We start from the raw sequence: 21,593 nt of genomic DNA, 5'->3' as shown, positions 1-21,593 counted from the left end.
AAGACAAAAGAGATAAATCTGGTAGCTACGGAGAAAGGGTGATTTGACTTCCAGGGACAGACTGTAGCAATATTCCACTGACTTCATGTCGCCTTTATCTTCCCGGCCTTTAAGGTATTTATTGTATTTGGATGATTAATGTCTATAATGAGAGGGATCAGAGTATAATGAAAATGACATTGGATTTAAGGGCAAGCAAATGGGTTTTGGTTCCTGGCTCAGCTCTGGGAAATTAACACTTTTACTGTGCCTTAACTGTCCTCATTTATAAAATGGATGGGTTACTTAAGGTCTTGTTTGAGCTCTTGGAGAACATCCCATCTGCTCTGGAGACTCCAAGAAGCACTTCCTTAGAAAGGTAGCGAAGACATTCCATCTGGACCATTGAGCTGAGCATGTCTGTTTGCCTCTTACCCATACTGTGAAGGGAAGAAGAGATGGAAATCCTTAATGGGTAACATTTTTCAATAGATTTTTGGAACATAGATGGTGTGTGGTTACCATGTGCATGTGTGAAACACAGTAAGGGAATCTTCATCTCAGAATATGCTGTAGGGAGTCCGAGATGAGGCAGGACTGCCATGTTGGGTGGAACCTGGTGGCTACAGACTTGGGGCCAACAAATGCAGCAGGTACAGTAGAGAGTATCTGTAGGAAAGGGCTTAAACATAGTGGAAGGGCAGCTGAATGAGTGGTACGGATCCCCGCCCCCCCCCCCCAATCTGCAGAGAAACAGATAGCTCATTACTTATCCTCAGACCAAAAAAAAAAAAAAAAAATTGAAAGCACTTCTATGCAGAAATTGCCAGATTCCTCTAGAGGATGAGGCTAATTGTATGGATATTGAAGCCCCAGAATGACATTTTCTTTAGTCTGGCATGTTTACACTCCAGCTTAATGGTCCACTTTCTGCCTATGTATCCTAAAGCAAGGCCTATCTCTGTGTTCTACCAATGACCCAATTCCTAAGCAATATTACTATTTAAAAACAGAATTAGTGACATAAAAGCACAAGAAACCCTTACTAGCTACCCAGTCTTTCGTCCTTAAATATAAATAAAATTCAAGGTCTGTCATACACATGAGGATGATAAACACTGAAAGAAGAGTCAAAGAGAAAAAGCTGACCTCAGAGGAAACAGAAGTATTTTAGGAATCAGAAGAGAATTAAAAACAAGTAAGTGTTCTCTGAATTGAGGTTTTTCTATACACAAAGTTAGTTAGCTATGAAAAATAAATCCTAAGATGACAAGAAGGAATTCATACAAATTAAATATGTGATGGCTGAAATAAAGTTTCAATCATAGGTCTGAAAGAGAGTCAAAAAATTTTTCCATAATATACAGCAAAAAGATAGACAGATCTGGAGAAGAAAAGATAAGAGGCAGAGAGAAGCAATTCATGAGAGGTGGCATTGGCTACTGTCCAAATAGGAATGAGAACACAGAAAAATGATAGAGAGAAAATTAACAAAGAAAAAAACAGAAGACAATTTCCCAGTGTTGAAGAAGCCCCAGGCCTCAAATCAAGAGGTCTGCCAAGTACCAACAGGATAACTGAAAATCTATCAATTTGAATTAGATGCTAGGACAATCTTGGTACGGAAGAGAAAGCATTTGATCTTGATGCTTAGGAACATCCTCATTTGAGTGGCCCAGAAGTTCTTTTTTTTTTTTTTTTTTCAGAAGTTCTTTTTTTTTTTTTTTTTTCAGAAGTTCTTTATAGGACATTAGACATGTGGAAAAGAAAATGCAGTCCTGGCACCTATTTAGTCTTGTAGCATACAGTATTAAGCTGGTTGTATTGAAATAAATTATGTTTATTGCTGTTCAATTTTTAGTCACAAAGGACACTTAATTGTAGCATATCATAAGTTGAAGTACATAGTAATAGTCTTGACACCATGTCATTAAAGATCAAGCTCAAAGAGTATATGAAGTGACTAGGTAAAAGAAAGGTAGGAGGGCTGATATGTTCATGATATACAGAAGAGCATAGAATAATGGCTTAAAAAAGATACAGTGTGATAGATTATCAGTAGAAGAATAAAATAATACAGTTCTCAGTTATTGGGGAAAGGTGAGGAATAGTGTGAGTAAAATCTTTCTCTTCAATAGCAGGGAATTGATAAATGTCTTAAATTGGGAAAACAAGGAGACAAAGTAAATGTATTGATTAGAGTTATGGAGGAAACCCCTAGAAAACAAAACTTCAAACTGTATGGAATTGGACACCTTAAGGTTGAGAATAGGGGGGCATGTAGGAGAGTACAATTTCTTTCCATCATGAGCTCTCCGGTATAACATTTGTTACAATGTCTCTGTTTTGCTTTCCTTAATATTTTCTTGAAAATTAAAATATATGGCTTCTTTTCTAATATTCAGAAGTTCTATTGGCAAATGTTAACAGCCTAGGGATAAATTAGGTTAAGCCATAAGAAATAGCTGATATTTGTCACATTTGGGCCTGCACAAATGTTCAACCTAAACAGTTTTCAGATTTGGGACTTTAATGTGGACACATCTTGACATGAAGGTCCAGTATATGATCAAGTCCTTCACATCCTGGCTTTTGGAAATGTCAAAATTGATTATGGCCAACATTCTTTCCAACCAACATTTCAAGCCCCACTCAACTTACAAGGAAAAACACACGGCACATCCTCCAACCTCAAATCCTCTACTCAAAAGATTTGATTCTTTTTCTTCTAGACACCCTTAACTCTATATTGTTTACATCTGTCACAGCAGTTTTGATATTCTGCCTTTGACAACTGTTATTTGTGTATTTGCCTCGTTTCCCTGTTAGACTGCCCATCCTTTGGGGGAAAGATTCATCGTTTACTGGGGAAAATTGCATGGTTTTGAAACCAACTGAGCTTGTCCTGCCCACTTTCCAGCTGTGTGGCTTTGGTCAAATTAACATCTCCAAGACCCAGTTACCACATTCCCGTTATCACAGGAGACAGTGATGTCTCTCCCTGGATCAGTCAGAATGTCTCAAGAAGAGAATGTATGTACAGTACTTAAAACAATGCCTTGCACACAGTGGATGTGTAATTAGCATCCACTGACATCCTTTTCCCCTTCTTCATCCTTGGGGGTTTCACAGCACCAAACACAGTTCTCTCCACATAGATGCTTAAGTGGTGAAGTGTGGAGGGTGCGGGGAGAATTGAAGGATGCTGCAAGTATTACAAGGTCCTTCAAAGAAGATAAACATTAGCATTACCTTCCAAAATATGAGTTCTGAAATAAGCATATTAAAGAGGAAATATCAGAATCTGCTTTGCATATTAATTGGACAGAAAGCCCTCTAGAGATGGAAAACATATGGGATGCACCCAAAAATCTTGTCTGTCACCTCCATGTTTCAAATATTGGTCATGTATCATTGGTTATGAGCGCTACTGGAATTAGGGCAGAGTCTAGAGCTGCAGAAAGCAGCCTAGGAAGCTGGCATGAAATTCTGGACCTCATAAAATGCCCACTGGCCTCCCACTGTGCCTTAAGCTAAGCACATACCCCTTTCTCTTGAGTTCAGAGCTTCCCTCATAAAAACTCCAACCTGCTTTTCTGAGGTTGGCTCATTGGCTCCATGAGCCTTCCCTGAGTGGCCCACTTGCCTAGCATTTTGCTTGTCCTTCCCATCCCCACTGATCCCATTCTAATCTAGAATGTGTGTACTAGAGCGTATACACAGAGAAGATAGTCACTATGTTTATGTAAGACATAGGTCAGGGAAGCCCTCGATTCCCACTGGTCTTGGTTCTGAATTTTCCCAACCCAAAACTAAAGATGTCTTGCACAATGGGAGCATTCATGTAGATGTACATTGGTAAAGCCCAACTACCTTGAACAAGTCAATTTGGAAAATGTAATGGCTTCTAGTATAAGTTATGGAAGGAAGGAAAGTTTCCTTGGGAGGACACAGGGGTGGAAGGTCCCAGATGATAGGACAGGCACCAGTGTAGAACCCTCAAATGGAAGCTAGAGCCCCAGCTTCAGAGGGGGTTGAGGGCATTAGAGGGATGTTTTCCAACCTCAGGAGGAGGAGGAGCTTTTGAGCACAGGGACACAGGGTCAGAGAGGTAGACAGATAAGACTCTCTGGCCTACCTGCCAGGATTTTGTACAATCACTCGGCATAATTATTCTTGAAAATATAAACATTGCCGGAGCTGACTGACAAGTATTGTTCCAGCAGGGAGGGCTGTCAGGGCAAATCAATCCAACTCCACCACATGCCAGTATGTAAAACAGATATAATTTTGGCTGTTAGGGGCTGTCAAAGCGAAGGATGTGCCGTATGTGTATTTTGAAGTGTAGTGTTCCCTTCAGTCTCACAGTGTGAAAGATTTCTGGGGCTTTCCCCCTCCCTGGATCTTTTCTACAAGAAGTTTTTGGATTTTTAACTTCAAATAACCTAATCACCTTTATCTACTGTGATGTTCAGTTTCAATGAAGCTCCATTCCCACACCTGCCCTACTCTCGTTCAGCATCGGGGTCTTAAAATTTGGTTTAGGGTGGGATCCCTGGGTGGCGCAGCGGTTTGGCGCCTGCCTTTGGCCCAGGGCGCGATCCTGGAGACCCGGGATCGAATCCCACGTCGGGCTCCCGGTGCATGGAGCCTGCTTCTCCCTCTGTCTGTGTCTCTGCCTCTCTCTATATATATCTGTGTGTGTGTGTGTGTGTGTGTGTGTGTGTGTGTGTGTGTGTGTGACTATCATAAATAAATAAAAATTAAAAAAAAATTTGGTTTAGGGTGAAAGGGTCCTTTGCTGTCACTGGATGTTGTGTGGGTCATCCAAGTAGCCAGTTGGTGCCCTCCCAGGAATGTAAAGTTGCTTGCAAGAATGCCTTGCCCATTACTGGACCCAATGGGCATTTGATGGTCTGTGCTTAATGGGTGCCTCAGGAATCCCTGGAAGCCTACTTTCTGCTTCCATGTCTCAATGCTGTAATGAGCAGCAAAGTTGAGGCCCTCAAAAGATGGCTCACTCAAAATCTTTCCTCTCTGTTTCAGAATGTTCCTGTATCTCTTACCTACTCCCTTCCTTCTTCCCACTTACTTCTCACCTATACCAGTGCCCCCATCACACCGGCTTCTGGTCCTTAGGCTCACTCATGGCCCTTTCTCCTGCCTTTCTCAGGTGTCCATTTTGGTCACATGGCTCCTCGTTCTCTGTTTGGATGGCTTGACATATTCTAGGCCTGGCAGTGGGGGTGGGGAAATCACATCCCCATAGCATTCTTGAGCCATTGTGATGACACGCCATCATATCTTGCAATGCTTTCACTGAGAGTGGCTATTGTGCCGTGTGCTTATTTCTTATGGAGCTCTGACATAAGAAATATCCTTAGGAAGATCACTATTTCCTCTATGGGCATGATTGAGGACAGTGATCCCCTACGTAAAATCCATTTGATATATTCCTTCAGAAACTACATGCCATGAAGGATTTCACTTACCATAAGGAATTTTTGTGCTTTTACTTATGGGTAGTCAACATTTTATTAATTATTGTGCTTCTCTTTTGGTTTCTGCCACCAGGAAACTTGGAGTAAAATTATGACTTAATTTTAATAACCATGTGAGGCCCGAGAATCTTCACATTTGCATTCCTACTTAACACCTTGTCTTAGCCTTCTACTCCACTTTCCTTGACTCTAGTTTTCATCTGAGCTTTTTGTTTTTCTTTGCATGGTCACATCAAGTACCTAACATCCTTTGTGAATGAAGCAAAGGGGTTAGTAAAAGATGTGATAGATATATATGTTTTCTTCTCCTTTAGATAATGAGTTGCTTGAGAATAGGGATTATTAAACAAAAAAAAAATAAAAAAAAAAACAAAACAAAACAAAAAAAAAAAAGAATAGGGATTATTTTGCTCATCCTTTTCACTGGGCCCTAGAAAAATGCCCAAACTATAGTAGGTGACAAGACAAAGTAGAATATTGTGGTAGAAAGAATTTTAACTCTGCCTGTTATTGGTTATACAACATTGAATGAATCACTTAGCTCATCTGATCCTCTCCTTTTTACTTTAATCTGAAAATGGACATAAGGTTACCCTACCAGGTTACTATGAAGATTGATAATTCTTATAAACCTCTCAGCACATTTTCTGGCCCATAATAGCAATCAGCACATGTTAGGCCCCTCCCCATTTCCTCATTTCATTGGAAATAGCACTGGAAAAAGGATAAGTGGATTGCTCTATGACCACCAGTAAGTCAATTAATTGTGGTGTCATCTATAAAATAAATGTGACTGTTGACCTCATTTGGAGAGATATGAAAATTAATTGATGGTAATGCACATTGGGATTTTTTTGCTGAAAAGAACTTAAGAACAGCTCAGTATTATTACATGTTCTATTTCATCATTAATATTATTTATGAATATTTGGCCTTGTCTTGTCCTGGTATGTTTTATGTCTATGGTCTTAATTGCATTTATTTCCAATTTAGTACCAACTTGTATTTTAATAAAAATGTAGATAAGATCCCAAACTATAGTTCCAGTCCTTCATGCAACTTTATTTTTACAAGGTGGATGATTTACTGGGTTTTTTAAAAGATTTTATTCATTTATTTATTCATGAGGGACACAGAGAGAAGGCAGAGACATAGAGAGAGGGAGATGAAGAAGCAGACTCCTCACAGGGAGCCTGATGTGGGACTCAATCCCGAATCACACCCTGAGCCAAAGGTAGACGCTTAACCTCTGAGCCACCCAGGAGTCCCAATTTTACCTGTTTCAATATGCTGCCCATGAAATAGATATTAAGATATTTAGTAAATAGTATTTGTTCACCCTATACTAAGTCAAGCTCAAGCATTTTTCAAGGCATTTAAGTTTTATTTCTTCCTTTTTTCACTCATATTTTATTTTGTTAGAAGTTTTCTGATGAAATTTTTCATTATGAGATGCTTTGTCCATTTCAGATGGTCGATGTGAGTATTTCAAATATTTCTGAAAGAAAAGATATTAACTAGATGAAATGCCTATTGCCACTTTAATGTCAGGAGGCCCTCAACTGCCTTCAGTCTCAAATGGGGGCCCATGTTACAGAGTCCAGGGATTGCTCTTCAGAGTCCTGGTTTAGTCACTTTTTAGCTGTGTGGCCCCAGGGAGGTGCTTCACTGTTTAAGCCTTCCTTGCGAACTATCAAACATTGAAGGGGTCAGCCTCGAACAATCTTTAAGTTCTTTTGCCATTATAGCATCCAGTCCTTTGAGATGGAACCACTGAGGCTGACCCTACATTTTGGTCTGTATGTCTCTACAGAAACCCCACATTGGGTCTCTGTAGAGATCGCATCTATTGAAGAACTTTGTCTTCTAGGGCATACAATTTTTTACCTTTCTGCTCAAAACTTTAAAATAGTCTTCCTTTTAACTGCAGATCACTTAGCACTTGGCACATATTAGATATTTCAATTAATGATTCAATTTAAGGGTCATAGGCTGAGCAGGATATGTCCACTGGGCCAAGGAGTTTTCTATGAAGCAACATTACTGAGGAAATTGGAAGGATACATTTCCGATTTCACGCTTAAGTGGGTAGAGTTTGTTTTATTTATTTATTTAGTTAGTTTTAGATTTAGTACTAATGGATATAGACATAGATTAATACTTCATCTATAGCCTGTGTGTATATATAGAATATCTGCTTCTGGGAGGTATCAATACCAGGAATTTGATTTAAACCATCTGAAACTGCAAGCATCTCTGTAAACTACTGAAGGTACTTGTGAGAAAATGCATTTGTTAGGGATTGCAATGTGATACTAACATGAAACTGAAAATCTACTCCATTCTGGTCCTCATGAAGCAAATGACCAAGGGCACCAAATTTCCGGTCTGGAAAATTCCATTAGAAAGATGTCCAGATAGTTTTCAGCCACTCATCTTGATTACTTTTGCTGATGATCAGTTTCTCTCTGATTTTATAAAGTAGACTTATTTGTACAACAGTCTAATCCCATGCTTTGTTTTGACTGTATCGGGGTACATAGATCAGTCTGCAGACCACATGAATTTGATGTATTTCTCTCAGTGATACCTCCTTGTCTTCTGGCAAGGCAAATTTTAAAGAGAAACTTTTCTACAAAACTTTTTTGAAAAAAATCAACTATTGTTTTTGAGTTTTCTCCCAAATCTATGAAGACATTTATGGTAGAATTCAGGTTTTTATTTATTTTTTTTATTAGCTGTTCATGTTGAGTTTGATGTGATTTTATTCAAGTCTCCAGAGTTAAGAACAGACAACTGACTGATCTCAGAAGAGGAAGCATGTAAAAATTTTACATGCTTACCTGATCGCTTACTTATCATGGAATCTTTAGATTCATTTCACTCAGAATGTTTTGCATAAAATGAATCCAAATGTTCATAGGACTTTTTAAGACAGTGTTATTCAAAGTACTAGTCCACAGTGAAATAAAGAGCTTGTCCAGAATATGAATCAATGCATCGCTTCCTTCATTAAGACAATCTTGCTCCTAGAAAAAAAGTTGCCTTAATGCCATTCAGACAGCCAGACCAAAGGTCCCAGTGCCTGGCTCCTAGCTATGCTATTACAAGACAGGATCAATAGCAATCCAGTGTTTCTGCAGCTTAGGCAAGTTACTGAACTTCTCTGTGCCGCTGGTCCTGACAATGATGGCACTGGTAGGATAGAGAGGGAAGAGTGTAAGCTGGGAGATCGGTGGATAAGAGGGGTCACCAGCAATGAGGGGACAGAATGGCAGAGACTTAAAATAGATACTTTGAGATAGCTGGGTCTCTGGCAAGAGAAAGCGAGAGTGGTCAGAAATCAAGCACATGGGCCCTGAAGTTCCTGGGGAAACACTGGAGGATGGCCTCCACTGGATGTCATGGGGGTCCTCAGGACATAGTCAAGATTTTATTTGAGTCAAGGAGGCTGAGGGAAGCTTAAGGAGAGGTTGCAGACATAGGGACCTGGTGGGTGAAACTAGGCAGGAGGGGCCCACAGGAGGATCTATAAAGGAGGTGAAGGGTATGGGCATTAGCTCAGCCTGGGGCATTTATGAGTGGTGTTGGAGTAGGAGACTGGACAAAGAAGGATGCCCTGAGATGGCTTTGAGGACTTCCTGCAGTGATGGAGGGAATCAGGAGATGAGGCAGGTGCAGAGAAGCCCCGACACTCTCTTGGAGGAGATTGGGAAGAAATTCTTGGCTTAGTGATGGGGGAGCTTCAGGTCAGTTGTTCCCTGACCTCTAAGAATTGGGCTGCTTTATTGCCTACATACTTGATAAGATGGCTGCCATTACCCGAAATGATATGATTAAACAGTATTTTATCATCTGTGGTTGCTATTACCATTTGGTAGCCTTTTTCAACAAATATTTGTATAGCACCAACTATTTGCGAAACCCCATAAGGCCCTGTCAGAATCGCAAATACAAACACAAAATTGTTCCCTCTGTTTCTGAGTGGCTTCTAGTCTTATAAAACAGAATTGCTGTTGCAAAGGAAGCCATTGGCAAAAGACTGCCATTCATATAATCTATTAGGCCCCTAACCAACAAAGCAAATGAATGCAAAATTGCCCGTTTCTGAGAGAAAAGAGGCACTTGGTGCTTTCAAGTTCAGCATACTAAAACTGGTCCCATCAATTTTAGTTTTGAAGGTGATGGAATTGGGGCTTTATCCATAGCTTTATACACTTCAACTTATTTTCCACCAATTTCTTCTTCTATTTGAAAACTAAAAAAGAAGAAGAAAAGTATAAATTAAAAACAAAAAAAAAAGTTAAACATTTACCTCGATTTGGTGAGAATGTAAAGTAAATCAAGTGGCAGTTTAATTCCCAATGAACATGTGACAACCATGGAGTTAAATATTAGATTTAAATATGGCAGCTAACTCTCTGCAAGAATTACATTTGTCTCTTTATATGGGCACTCTACCTAATGAACACATTTCTCTTCTCTTAAATTCAGTCGTTGCTACTGAAGCATGAGAAATTAATATACATTCTTATATTCATTAATATTGTTGCTCATAAAAGACCTTTTGATTTTTATCACCCTGAGTTCCCAGAGGCCCATGGAAGCTGTCTTAGCTCCAAACCACATAAATTATCAGGGGTAAAATCCTATTAAAGCAAAACCTTAATCACCACTTGCAGTTTACATGAAATTGTATCTAAAAAGAAACTGTAGTGCATATCCATCAACATAGAATGAATAAATAAATGGTGGTATAGTCCTTTCTCAGAATATTATAAAGTAGTAAAAGCAATGGAATTACCACTACACACATACAAGGTAACTCAATGTAACTCAATCTCAAGGACATTGTGGAGTGAAAAATGCAAGATGTGGAAGAAAACACCTAGTACGATTCCATTTATGTAGCAAAGCCAAACAATATCTCATTAAGGATATATCATTAGTAGGAAACCTATAGAAGAAATGATTAACACTAAATTTAAGCTAGTAATTATCCCCAGAAGAGATTGGGGAAAAGTGGATACCATCAAGAAAGACCGTGATGGCATAATGCTGCTTCCACCCTGTAAGTGATAGTGTTTCTTGAATGGTATAGTAGGTTTATGGGCTTTCATTTTATGACTCTTATTTAAACTACAGAACAACACTTTGCATCTTCTTTTGTTTTCACAATGCAGTTCACATTCAAGAAAAAAAAAAGTCTTTTGGGAAGCTTGGGTGGCTCAGTGGTTGAGCATTTGCCTTTGGCTCAGGGTGTGATCCCAGGGTCCTGGGATCGAGTCCCACATTGGGCTCCCCGTGGGGAGACTGCTTTTCCCTCTGCCTGTGTCTCTGCTTCTTTATGTGTCTCTCATGAATAAATAAATAAATAATCTTTTTTTTTTTTTTTAAGACTTTTAAAGATCACTAAATTAAACCATGGTAAATCTTCCCTGGGCTCAGCACCGGAGGCATTACACAAGATCATAGGAGATAGATAGGGTTGCTCTTAGCTTCAGGGAGTTTACAGACGTGAAATAATTGGGAGATAAGCCAGAATTCAACTAAGCAGAAGTCATCACATAATATGAATTCAGAGAAAGAGGTCTTTGGTGGTCAAATTTGTCTTGGAAACTCTTAGGAAGTGAGAATTTGAACTGGCCTTTGAAGGGTGAACTAAACAGGAAGCTGGGAGAGCATGTTTACTTTTTACTCGATTCTTTATATATTTCTATTTCTCTTGTCATGTGTAACACAATTTACTGTTGTAAAGAAACTTTGTGATGTGAAAGAAAAAAAACACGTACTCTGGATTCAGACAGACCTGAATTCAAATTTCAACTCTTCCGTTCCCACACTGAGAATCATTGAAAGTTCTGCAGACTCAGTTTACCTACTTTTAAAATATGGAAAGGGGTGCTTCCCAGGGCTGTAGGAGCAAAATGAGAGAACATTGTTAGCTGCATGTTCTAGGCTCCAGAGGGCTTCCCAATCTAATACTGCCACTCAGGATGAGGGGTCCAGAAAAGAACGGTGGTCGATCACCTGGTAGAGCCCCTGTGCAGATGCAGCATCTGAAGGTCAGGCGAAGAGGCACAGGCTCCCCCTGCAGCTCTGTCCTCCACAGTCTCCTTTTGGGCTTCACAGAGGGGAGCTGAGTGGAGCATTGCTCCTTGCAGCTGATGGGCTTCCAGAGAGCCTTGGCCGCCTCCTGCGTTGTTCCTTAGGATGGCATACAGTTGAGCTGATGTGGAACAGCTCCACTCTAGACTAGAGGGGGAAATTAGTCTCTCTCCCTGTGACGTACCTATTCTCGTCTCTTCTTGGCTTTGGAAAGCCAAGACTAGGATACAATCTTAGAAAGGGTTGGGGAAGCCAGCCATAGCATGGTCTAGACATTTCTGGAATGAGAGGACAAAGCCTTAATTAGCAATGCCCAGATTTTAGCTCTTCCCTTTGTTTCCCCTGAGCCTCCCTTCCCCAGAAGCCTGAGGCATCTTCTCAAGGAATTTGGGATTCCTGGCTCTATCTCTGCCTTTTCCCTTGAAACACACAATGAGTGGCTGCACCAGTTCACATTCCCACCAACAGTGCAAGGAGGCTCCCTTTTCTCCGCATCCTCTCCAACATTTGTGGTTTCCTGCCTTGTTAATGTTCCTCAAAGAGTTAAAAATAGATCTGCCCTACGACCCAGCAATTGCACTGCTGGGGATTTACCCCAAAGATACAGATTCAGTGAAACGCCGGGACACCTGCACCCCGATGTTTCTAGCAGCAATGTCCACAATAGCCAAACTGTGGAAGGAGCCTCAGTGTCCATCGAAAGATGAATGGATAAAGAAGATGTGGTTTATGTGTACAATGGAATATTCCTCAGCCATTAGAAATGACAAATACCCACCATTTGCTTTGACGTGGATGGAACTGGAGGGTATTATGCTGAGTGAAATAAGTCAATCGGAGAAGGACAAACATTATATGTTCTCATTCATTTGGGGAATATAAATAATAGTGAAAGGAAATAGAGGGGAAGGGAGAAGAAATGGGTAGGAAATATCAGAAAGGGAGACAGAACATGGAAGACTCCTAACTCTGGGAAATGAACTAAAGGTGGTGGAAGGGGAAGAGGGCGGGGGGTGGGGATGACTGGGTGGCAGGCACTGAGGTGGGCACTTGACGAGATGAGCACTGGGTGTTATTCTGTACGTTGGCAAACTGAACACCAATAAAAAATAAATAAATAAATAAATAAATAAATAAATAATAAATAAGAAAATTAAAAAAAACACACAATGAACGAGTATATGCAAAGCATCTGGTTTGTGAGAGGCCTGTTTTTTTTTTTTTTTTTTTATTTATGATAGTCACACACAGAGAGAGAGAGAGGCAGAGACACGGGCAGAGGGAGAAGCAGGCTCCATGCACTGGAAGCCCGATGTGGGATTCGATCCCGGATCTCCAGGATCGCGCCCTGAGCCAAAGGCAGGCACTAAACCGCTGCACCACCCAGGGATCCCAAGGGGCCTGTTGTTAATGTCTATGCTTTCTCATGTCTCTCCTCTTCTAATCTGGAAAGTTCATTAATGACATTCTGCAGCCAAAAGAGAGGTCACTACTTCTGCTCTAGCAAAAATAATAATTGAGCTCTGGAAAGCACACCATTTGGGGTGGACAGCGAGGATGGATAGCAAGCCTCTCCTTTGGTTTGCTACTATGTAGGGGAGAACCCCAGGAGGCAGATCACTGACTCCCACCCTCTACCTTCACCTCTGAGTGCCTCAATTCCAATTTCCATTCTCTCTTTGTTTTACAGTTGTTCAGCACATCAAGAGACATAACATTGTTCTGAAAAGGGAGCTAGGCGAAGGAGCCTTTGGAAAAGTTTTCCTAGCTGAATGCTATAACCTCTGTCCTGAGCAGGACAAGATCTTGGTGGCAGTGAAGGTAAGAGAACACTCCAGAATGTCTCATTATCTGTGGTCACGTTAACATGTGGAACTACATTATTTCATGTTATATTTGGCCAATTCAGGAGCAAATCATGTCTCCTCTGGTGGATGTGTTTGAATTTCCTATAACTAAGTGGACGATGGGAGGGTATTTGGGGATACATCTAACCGTTGGAGCTTTTTCTCAGGGGCAACCTATCAGTCTGTAGGCTGTGAATAGTTCTGGTCTACTCTTCCAAGTCAATGCTAACTGAATTCTGGATGGAGGTCTGTAGGGTCAAACAGAATTCAACCCGCTAAGTCTTAGAGACTCAGTCCATGTTGTTGGATTGCTTGGTGCTTATGCCAAGCTCAGCTGCAACTTGTCCTCCATGGAGGCTCTAGAAGGGAGACTGGAGTTCACTTTCCCTCCAGGCCTCTTTTCTGCTGACATCTGCTATTACACCTTACCCTGTCCCTCCCAAGTATTCCCAGAGCCCCAGGATTTAATACAACTCAGGCATGATTCCATCCTGGGTTGGATGGCATCTCTTGTAGATTCCACCACCCTAGGAGACTCAAGGTTTTACTGAAATAAAGGAGGCTGAAAGTCCCTACTTCCAGCCACTTCATCCCAAAACTCAAAAAGGAGACCTGGGTTTTGATAACATAAACGTTACTGAAGGGGATAAAATTTCCACTGAGCTCTCTAAAACATAAGAATTAACAAAAATAGCACAAAAGACTTCAGCAGATCTTTTACATATGCATTGTCAAAACTAACAAAAAACTCACAAAGAACCCAACTCACCAAGGTATTGAATAATATATGTAAAGCACTTAAAAGAGGCATATATTTATAAAATGAATTAAGTGCCAAAGGAATATGGACTTGGCTAATACAATAAAATGTAACTTTTTTACTTAACAGAAGATGATTGGGTTTTATTTGTTTCTGCCAAACACAGAATGCTGATACCAGTGGTGTTTGTTTATTAGTTACAACCAGGACAACCTTTCATGTTTCAAAATCAGGTGTCTATTCCATTACTGCTGTCCTTAGCATTAAACTACTTTAGTCTCTACATAATAGGTAATTGAGGAGAGAGAAAATTCTTGACCTTACTCATCCTGTGGACTAAGCACAGTTTCTGTTAAAATTCATCCAGAGGACGAAAACAGTGCATTGACTCTTCTGATATCATTCAAAGTAGCCAACCTGAGTGGCATGGATGCTCTTAGATTCTCACCAAAGTTTTCTAAAAGCTGTACTTTGGAGTGAATAAAGGACAGAACTTTCCAGGGAGGGTAAATGTCATATCAAGAAACATCATCTCCCTGAGCTAGGCAAATGGAAGGGGAGAGGCAGCCAGAGGAGAGGAGACAGGAAGGAAATGCTGGAAAGATGTGAGGTCAAGTGGGGTAAAAGGTGTAAAATAAGAATCCTGCTGTGACTCAGGGTGGTATTCCTGCTGTTGCAATTGCTTCCTCTTTTCTTTCATTTACCCAAAAAGTTTTTATGTTTTTAAGCACAAAATGTTCAGAACATTTGGTAATGTTCTATCTGTAATCTTTACTTTCCTCTGCCTCTTCCCCACTCCCCACCCTTTGGATAAATGGGACCAAAAGGTGCCTCTATTTTTGTAGCTTCATAGACTGATAAAATATGAAAGCTGGAATATGCTTAGGAAAGATCTGATCCTAACCTAGTCATGAGTTATATGCAAGGATGCTAAAGATCATGGATTCATGTTCTGGGTTCTTGTTTCCTCCCACTGATATTTGGAGACCACCCAGGGAGCTAAGTCAGGCCTTCACATTTGGAATTCAGATTTTTGGGGTCACAAGGTGAGAAGCTTCGAATGTGAGAAAATTCTGGAAGATGAGGGAATCCTAGATGACGGTGTAGGAGTAGCTGAGGGACCTCAGCCAGATAAGGAGGGAGATTCACCAAATTTCTTAATGGGTAGAACCTTTCATTTTAGTGTCATTCCATATTCTCTGCCTGCTTCGCTGCACTTCTCCAAAAGCAGAGGGTGTTGTGTGGCTAAATCCAGGGCACCCTCAACCCAAGGGTTACATTTCCTTCCCAACACATGCAAATAGAGGGTTTCAGGGCTCCGGCTGGTAATGATGAAGATCAGCCAGCACCAGAGGGGTGTAGCTGGTTGTCCTGCCCACAGCATGCCTCCACCTGGGCACATCTCCCACTGCTAATGTCAGTGAGGCTTCTCTCTGGTGTGAATCCAGTCCTAGCCCTAATCCCACCTCTGATCTGGACCCAGGACCTGGTCCTCATCAGCTTTCTGGCTTTGTCAAATAAGTTTGCAAATTAATGACCTATGATGAGTGCTTGTTAATCAACACTGCTAAAAGCAAAGAAACGAAAAACAATGAAACAAACATAAAATTGAATTTTCCCCTTTATCAGCTCCTGATTCCTTCTCTGCTAGTTCCTTCTTGTTGAAATTCAAAAGAAACTATTATTCCAAGTTTAGGGGACAGAATTCCTGCAGCTTAAAAATTCAATCCAACCTCAAGGTCGCACACCTAAGATGTCTCATCTCCGTGACCTTGCATGCAAAGTCTTGTTGAAATCAGATGCTTTGCCTCTATTTGCCTGAATGACTTTTAGCTTCAGAGACGATGCCCATTTTAACTTCCTGGGATCCAGAGGCTGCAGCTACAGAAGAACCAGTCAGACCTTCCCCAGCTCCAGGATGAATGGATCAGAACAACACACAAACCTTTTACGGAACTGTTCTCTCCAGCCTGACCTGCTCATTTTTCAGGCTATGGGCTAGCCAACTGAAAGTATGTTCAAAGGCTCTCCCATGAGCCTGAGAGAAAAATATCTATGGTTCAGTCCTAACCACAGTCCTTTATGCACAGTAGTGATTTTTTAAAGGAATGAGACAATTGGAATGCAGCTTCCGGGTCCCCCCTAGACCTCCAGCCTGTCACCTCTGATGAGTTGCTGCTGGAGCTCCTCTTCCATTGGAGGCACCAGGGATGTTTGACAGGCTTTCTGCCAGTTGCCTAGCAACCCCTGCAGCATTGATTATGCATCTAAGAAATAGCAGCTATTGTCCTCTTTCCTTCTCTAGAAGGAGCTGACTGGTTTGAAATCCAAGGCTTTGCATTCAGACCGACAGATGTCAGTTTCCTGTAAATTCTGGGATCTCCTGACCCAAATGATTTAAGAACTTGAGGGATCCACAGGAACCGATTTAAGATGGCAGTGATCCTAAGGCATGTGTAGGGCACTGAAAAGCCCACAAGGGCTGAGCATGCCTCTCCCATTAGAGTATTTGCTTGTTCGGAACCAACCAGATTAAACTTTTCTTGATATTTTTTGGACGACCTTCATTTTTTTAGTGAAATGGATGCAACAACTATTTTTTCCCTTTACACTGAATTACAATTGAAGAACCCATAAAGAGGATGAGAAGCAGAGAAACCAGCCCTTGATCAGAATGAGTTACTTTACCTTTAAGTAGCTCATTTGCCAAGGAAAAGCTTCATGGTAGTTTCCCTGCATTAGCAGTGGGTGCGTTAGCTATTTTTGGCTCTATCCAACCTGCATTTCAATAGCTACGATGCCTACAACATTTTCTTGTACTATGAATGCACGCTGATTTTTGTTTTTTAAATATAGCCACAAGTGCGCTTGGTAGGATTCACGGCCTCTCCTCCCCCTCTCCACTAACTCAGGTGTATTTCTAGAAACATAAAATGTGGCATACAAGACAGACTTTAGAAATCATACAGAAACCGAGTCTCATGTTTTATAGATGAGAAATCCAAGACCCAGGGAAGCTGAGTGACTTCCTCGAGGTGTAAGTTAAAGCAAGCGAGAGGCACAGCATAGGAACTTTTGAGACTCGAAATGGTGAGATCCGACCTCAGCAGGCACTACCTTCAGGATTTTTGCATTTCATATTTCTGAGTATCTTCTTATTATGGAGGAAATAATGATGATTTTTCTTCACCAAGGGTTTTGGAAGAGTTGACTGATAGCCTGCTGGCACATTACCTTTCTACAGCCCCAAAGTAGCATCTAACATGTATTGCCACTCCTGTGTCTGGAGAGCCCCCTACCTCGATCCACACAGTTTCCCTTAATTCACCAGCCATCCACTTCAGTAGTTCTTCTATGGGGAAACTTTCCCTTGCCTACTCTCCCAGCTAGGTCAGACCTCCCTCTAATATCTATTAAGGTATCTGTACTTGTCCTTTCTAGCATTTGTCAAGATTTTTAATTCTCTATGTATCTGTGGGCTTATTTCATCAATGGTGTGATTGTGTGTCTCCTCCACTAGAGTGACATATTCTTGAGGGTGGGAACCATGCTTTTTAGCACATTGTCTAATATCTGGTAGCATGGAATAAATGCTTGTTGAATGAATGAAGGGGTGGATGGATCGACAGAAAAACTGTGGAAAAAATAGCCTTCGAAATAGTGAAGAGTCAGCAGTTGGCATTTCTAGGTAACAAAATGATCTGATGAGCTACTGATTGTCATAGAATTTTATAGCTGAGATAAACTGTAAAGATGATATTTATATATATATAAAATATATATAGAATTATGTAATCTAATGAGAAATCACTTTAGAAATGATTAAACCACTATGCAGATATATAGAGCTATTAACTGATGTTCTTTGGCTTAACTCCTACATTTTGCCAGTGAGGAAATGGGAACCCAGAGAAGACGAATGACCTATCCAAGGTCACGTAGCTTGAAAAAGGAGGTCGCTTAATGTCAGACCTAGGATTAAAATTCAGGCCTCCCCATTAGTCTGATGCTCATCATGCACCACACTTTTTCTGTATATTTTTTTACTGGAGTTCGATTTGCCAACATATAGTATAACATCCAGTGCTCACTTTTATTTATTGAATTTTTCACATGTGCTTGTAGAACCAGGTGAAGAAATTCAACACAATACCACTCACCAAGTAATGCAAAGGTATATGTTAGTTGTGTTCATTTGTATGGAAGAATGAGAGGCACTTTCCTGTTTTCCTGAAGAGAGATGCAATTCAAGGAAATAGGCTGAAATAAAGAAAACTGGATTCTGGAGTGAAAATAAGCAAACCATCATACTCAGCTTTGATAAGAAGACTGGTAGAATGTTTATGGAAAACCTTACTCAAGCTGGTTTAAGCAGAAAAGGATATTTATTTGCTGAAGCTACTGGAAAACCTTGCTAGAGGCATCCAAGCTTCAGGTCCTGCTGGATTCAGGAAATCAGTTCTCCTTCTATGTATCTCTTAGCTCTGCTTTCCTCTGTATTGACTGTATTCTCAGACAGGTTCTTCTCTTTCCACTGTGGTAAAGATTTGGCAGCAATGGCTCTGGACTTAGATCCTCCCATCCTAACAACCCTAAAGAGAGCTCCTTTTCTCCAACAATTACACAAGAGTCCTTCTGGCCTGTCTTGAGTTGGGTCACCAGGTCCTCTGACTCTCTGGATACTAGTCTACTAGTCTGAATATCCAGGCCTGGGGTGACCCCAGAAATGAGTTACATATCCCAAGAAATGGAAGATGGGGATCAGCTCTACACAACGCACAGAGACTGAATATGGGGGAATAATGGTTCCCTGAAAGAATATTAGAGATTCCATCCCTGAAAAGAGTGAAGATCTGAGAAGAAAAAAAAAGATGACCAACCCAAATCAAGTGTGCAGGACAAGGAGGCCTCACTGTGACTAGAACAACTGGGATCTAAAAGCTCTCCCTGGATCTGAGGTAGACCTTATGACTATGACTATGACTTCCTCATCCTCGCAGTAGGAGACCTCAGAGATTGCCTTCTAGGCTTCCCTGTTGATGGAGTATGGCTATCTCTAGCTTCTGCTGCTTCCTAACACTCGACTCCTGCCTCCAGGCCAGCTGTAGACTACTGCTTACGTAGTCTCTGGTCCTCTCACAAAGCACGCTCAAGAAGGAAAAGACTGTGTGTTCAGTGAGTCTACTCTGCCTTCATGCCAGGCCATGTACATGGGGCCCAACCATCCGAGGTAGTCACATGGCACAGATGAGACCATCTATGGAAGAAGAAGCAACTAGAGCCAATTGTCTCAGAAAATGGAGAGGGCAGAATAAGGGCTCAAAAAGAAAAGTTCATGCTCTCTCACTCTTGAACAGTGAGACCATCCATGGATGAGAAAGGGCATCAGGAGTTCATCAGTTCAAGAGCTCATGTGCTCTACCTAGGCACATTTATGTCTAAGACAGGTGGCTCTTTTCTTTTTTTTTTCATTTTAGGTTTTTTTTGTTTTGTTTTGGGGTGTGTGTGTATGTGTGTGTGTGTGTGTGAGACTGTATCTGTCCTCACATATTGATTAATTGTGAAGCTTCCCTCCCATTCCTCCCTTTTTCTGTGACCCCCCCCTCCATGTACCCTGGTATGTGAAATCCTTACTCCCACAAAATGGAAATGGAAGATGACAAGATGAGTATATTTAAGAGAACATTTGTCAGTGCTGCCCTAAAAAAGGAGTTTGTATACCTTAACAAGACATAATGTTGCAGAAAGTGCTATCAACTCCATCTTTACAAGTCTCTAGGAATAGAAATTGTAGAACTTTAATAGTGGCTTATTAAAAGCCTTCATTGTCTTTATGATCCAGACTTTGTTTAATGGATTTCTATTGTACTTTAGTGTAAGCACACATGCGTGTGTGTGTGTGTGTGTGTGTACATATGTACCCATATGTACTATAAGATGGAGAATGACGTCTTCCTGGTGAGGACCCCTCCTAAACTTGAGTCAGGTAGGCTCCAATATCCCTCTCTTAATATCCCCTTTCCAGGAACTTCAACTTTTAACCTTTGATGGAAGATCTGCTTTTTGTCTTGTTAAGTTGTCTTATTAACCTTATTTTCTGGCTTATCTCCAATTCATCCCCATCATCTCAGAAATGCTAAATCCAAAACAGTGCATGTCACTGGAATGAGGACTCATCTGGTATTAAATACAACTGGAGGCTTCATTTCACACTTCTGTTTCTTTGGAACCTGTGCCTTGCAGTAGCTACGCTGCTTTTTAATTGACTTTAGCATGATAACCCAACTCCCGATTGAGTCCCGGCCTACCATGATCCATCAGCAACTTTGGTGAAATTGGCTCTGATTTTTAATTGTATTTAAGGCCAGGATATATATTGCAGCTGTCCCTACTGGAGGACAACTTCTGATTTATTCCTTTGAGTCAATATCTCTCTAATACGACTGTTGCTATGAATTAGTTTCTTGTCTTCCAAAGACTTAGTGTTTGTGATATGCAACTTGAATAATATGCACAGCCATAGATTTCACCACCCAAATTATTGCAAGCATTTTAAAGCATGTGAATTAGGACTTAGCCTGTGTTTCCCATTGGATGGTCGACTTGTTAGATTCTGAACTGTAAGAGTCAGTGTGGCTGTGAAAATAAAGATAGCAGCAATCAACACCCTGGCTATGAATCTTGTATTTGAAGCTGTCACTTGGTACATAATTAAAGTCCTTGCAAAGGCCAGTTACATATGATCAAGTTAATATACACAGAGTGTTGGTTTCCAACATGCAATGAGCACTATGTGTGATCAATTTCATTAGTTTTTACATTTGTCGGGATATAGGAAAGCCACCTAATGCATCTTACTTAATTTTTAAGATATTTCTATCAAGCTCTAACTATCTCTGAATTTATTATGATATAGTCTTCCAAAGTTCACTTTTGTAAGAATTTGATAAAAGCTTCCTCTATCATTCTTTAGAGAAGACCTGTAAGTTGGAAGAATCACATAGCATTGTGACTGCAGCTTACTCTAAATTGTTACCTGTGAAACCTTATAAGAAGGGTGTCTGCCTTAATCCTATTTCAGCTTAGTGTTGTTTTTCAATACTACAGACATGTTGGCCCATTGATAGCCTATTGAGATGGCTCTTATAGAACAGTGCTGTCCAACAGAAGTACAATGTGAGCCACAAATGCAAGCCACATTCGTATTTTTAAATTTCTCAGTATGTACATTAAAAACATAAAAAGAAACAGACAATGCTGGCTGTATTCATCTATTTTATTTGACTTGACATATCTAAAATATCATTTTAACACATTACTAATATAAAAATATTAATGAGATATTTTATTCACTGCGAGTTTTTGAAATCTGGTGTATGTTTTATACCTACAGCACAT

The 21,593-nt window shown here is 40.6% G+C and overlaps 1 protein-coding gene across 4 annotated transcripts in view; it reads left to right on the top strand.

Annotated features, from left to right (window-relative positions):
• Window positions 1–21,593, top strand: part of NTRK2 (neurotrophic receptor tyrosine kinase 2) — a 332,403-nt gene that overhangs the window by 235,355 nt on the left and 75,455 nt on the right. For all 4 annotated transcript variants that reach the window (XM_041744000.1, XM_041743999.1, XM_041743998.1 and 1 more), the window contains one exon: window positions 13,279–13,409. In XM_041744000.1, coding sequence (XP_041599934.1) covers window positions 13,279–13,409 — 131 coding nt within the window. The remainder of the gene's footprint in view (window positions 1–13,278; window positions 13,410–21,593) is intronic.

This window comes from Vulpes lagopus, chromosome 2, assembly GCF_018345385.1.
Source record: "Vulpes lagopus strain Blue_001 chromosome 2, ASM1834538v1, whole genome shotgun sequence".
NCBI lineage: Eukaryota > Metazoa > Chordata > Mammalia > Carnivora > Canidae > Vulpes > Vulpes lagopus.
Note: the sequence above shows the minus strand (reverse complement) of the source record. Positions and strands in the feature narration are given on the sequence as shown.